At 65.8% G+C, this 2,070-nt stretch overlaps 2 protein-coding genes and 1 long non-coding RNA gene across 3 annotated transcripts in view; 1 reads left to right on the top strand and 2 right to left on the bottom strand.

Moving 5' to 3' along the window:
• Positions 1-2,070, bottom strand: part of TUBB4B (tubulin beta 4B class IVb) — a 23,116-nt gene that overhangs the window by 15,099 nt on the left and 5,947 nt on the right. The gene's annotated exons all lie outside the window — the stretch shown is intronic.
• Positions 1-2,070, top strand: part of LOC121103136 — a 10,511-nt gene that overhangs the window by 5,627 nt on the left and 2,814 nt on the right. The window lies entirely within an intron of this gene.
• RNF224 (ring finger protein 224) lies at positions 521-973 on the bottom strand. Its single transcript, XM_040632271.1, has one exon. It carries the CDS (start codon positions 971-973, stop codon positions 521-523), a length of 453 nt encoding a protein of 150 aa, XP_040488205.1.

The following is a 2,070-nucleotide window of genomic DNA, read 5'->3' as shown; positions in this document are numbered from 1 at the left end:
CAGGGCCTAGTTGGTGCTCAGCGCACTTTGTTGAATGAGTGAACTTCACAGGGATGCTTCGCAAGCCAAGGATGAAGGAGGTGGCTCTGTCCCTGCTCTGGCTCTCAACTCTGAGACTTTTTACAGGGAAGGGGAGATGGGTTCCAGCATGACCAGGTACAGACTTGGCCAGGCCCCGACCCTCTGGCCTGCAGCCGGAGACCTATGGAGGCATCCTCTGAGCTGAGTCCAGGCCTGGGCTGGGCTTGCAGGTGACTCTGACAGCAGCACCCTCCCCCTGCACACGGTCAGGCTAGTTTGAGGCCCTGGAATCCTGGCCAAGACAAGCAGGAGGTCACCCGCGTCTCAAAGAGTGTCATAGTACCAGGGGCACAGCCCCCAAGCTCAGGCTGCGGTCTGGGGGAGTCTGTGTAGGGCAGCCGCGGGATGCTCGGCCCTCAGGCTGCTCTGGGCTGCCTGTGCTGCCCTTGGAGGTTCCAAGGTAGAGACATGCGGTGGGCAGCAGCTCCCCTGCCGGGACTCAGACCTCGGGACTGTCAGGGGCGTCCCAGCAGCGGCCGCAGCAGCACCTGGCCTGGGGGAAGTGGGGCTGGGCGCCCAAGGTGGGACAGAGCCTGGCTGGCTGCCGAGTGATGGCAGTGCCGCCTTTGGGGGGCGCAGGGGGCTCCACACGAGACAGCTCCCGCTCAGCCTTCACGGCCAGGAAGGCGGCCAGGTCGAGGTCCAGCATGGCCACCCCTCCACGGGGTGTGGGTGTGCTCTGGCGGCACTGTGGGCAGGGGATCCAGTGCTGCTCGGGAGCCGGAGCGTCCAGCCGCTGCACGCACGCCTGGCAGAAGGTGTGGCCGCAGTAGAGCCGGCGTGGCAGGTGCCCGGCGAGGTCGTAGGCTGAGTAGCAGATGATGCAGTCACCCCGCCGGGACCCAGCGGCTGTCCCCTCCTCGGAGACCCGGGGACTCTCAGGCTGTAGCATCCTGGGGGAGGCGTGCAGGGGAGCTGCAGCCCACCCTGCCTGCCTCTGAGACTATCGTGCATGGTTGGGCCCTGGCAACAGGAGCCTGCCCCAGAGGACAGGGGCCTGGGCCTCTGCAGAGGGTGGGTGGTGGCCGGCAGAGTCTGAGCACAGCCTGGGTTCCTGTGGCTGCCGGGTGGGCAGCAGCCTGTCCCGCTGTTTGGTCCCTCTCCCTGACCCCCCTGCTCAGCTCCAGGCCCCCCCACTCCCCAGCCTTCCTAAGCCCGAGGACTCTCTTACCTGCATCCGCTCGACTGGGCAGCTATGCCCAGCCAGAGGATGTCCAGGGGCTGGGGGGGACCTAGGGCGCCCTGCGGCTCCCTTCCTGGGGCTCGCATTACTGGCCGAGCACAGACGAGTCAGCAGGGAGGCGGGTGGTGGCTGCAGGCAGGTGTGGGTTCCCCTTTCAGCCACAAAGCACTTGCAACTCGATCCACCAGCACCACCAACCCAGCAGGAGATGAGGCACTCCCGCCCCCATGCCCGGACCCAGCTCCACCAGTCCCCCAGCCAGGCTCGGCTTCATAGCTCACCAGGGTCCCTCTCCCCGCCCTGGTGAGCCAGGCCCACCTCCACACCACCCCTACTCTCATGCTCCCCCCACTTCGCACTAGGAAAGCCTTCTGGCCTTGACCTGGGGGCTGCTGCTTCAACTCTTAGCTCAAGCATCGCCCCTTCCAGGTAACCTGCCAGGACCCTCCCTGGCTCAGAGCCCGGAGGGTCCTGCTCTTCTGAAGCTCAACCCACAGTGTGCATGTGTCCATGTCGATCTGTCCCGCACCTTCCTCCTGCCTGGTCTGGGTCTGTCGTGCCCCCGTTCAGGGCAGCAGCCAGCCCCACAAGGTCCCAAGGAGGAGCTCAGCACAGGTCTGGAGACCCTCACTCACACACGGGGATTGCCCAGCAGCTCCCTGGGGCTCCCTGGTCACCCCCAGTAGAGGCCACCTCCCCCTTCACATCTGCCTGGCTGTGGCCCCTGGGCCAGCACGGTGACCTTGACTGTGGGCACAGCACAATGGGGTGTGTCAAGAATGGTCAGGATGGGATCGGGACCCTCA

The sequence above is a fragment of the Ursus maritimus genome, unplaced genomic scaffold (genome assembly GCF_017311325.1).
Source record: "Ursus maritimus isolate PB19 unplaced genomic scaffold, ASM1731132v1 scaffold_17, whole genome shotgun sequence".
NCBI lineage: Eukaryota > Metazoa > Chordata > Mammalia > Carnivora > Ursidae > Ursus > Ursus maritimus.
Note: the sequence above shows the minus strand (reverse complement) of the source record. Positions and strands in the feature narration are given on the sequence as shown.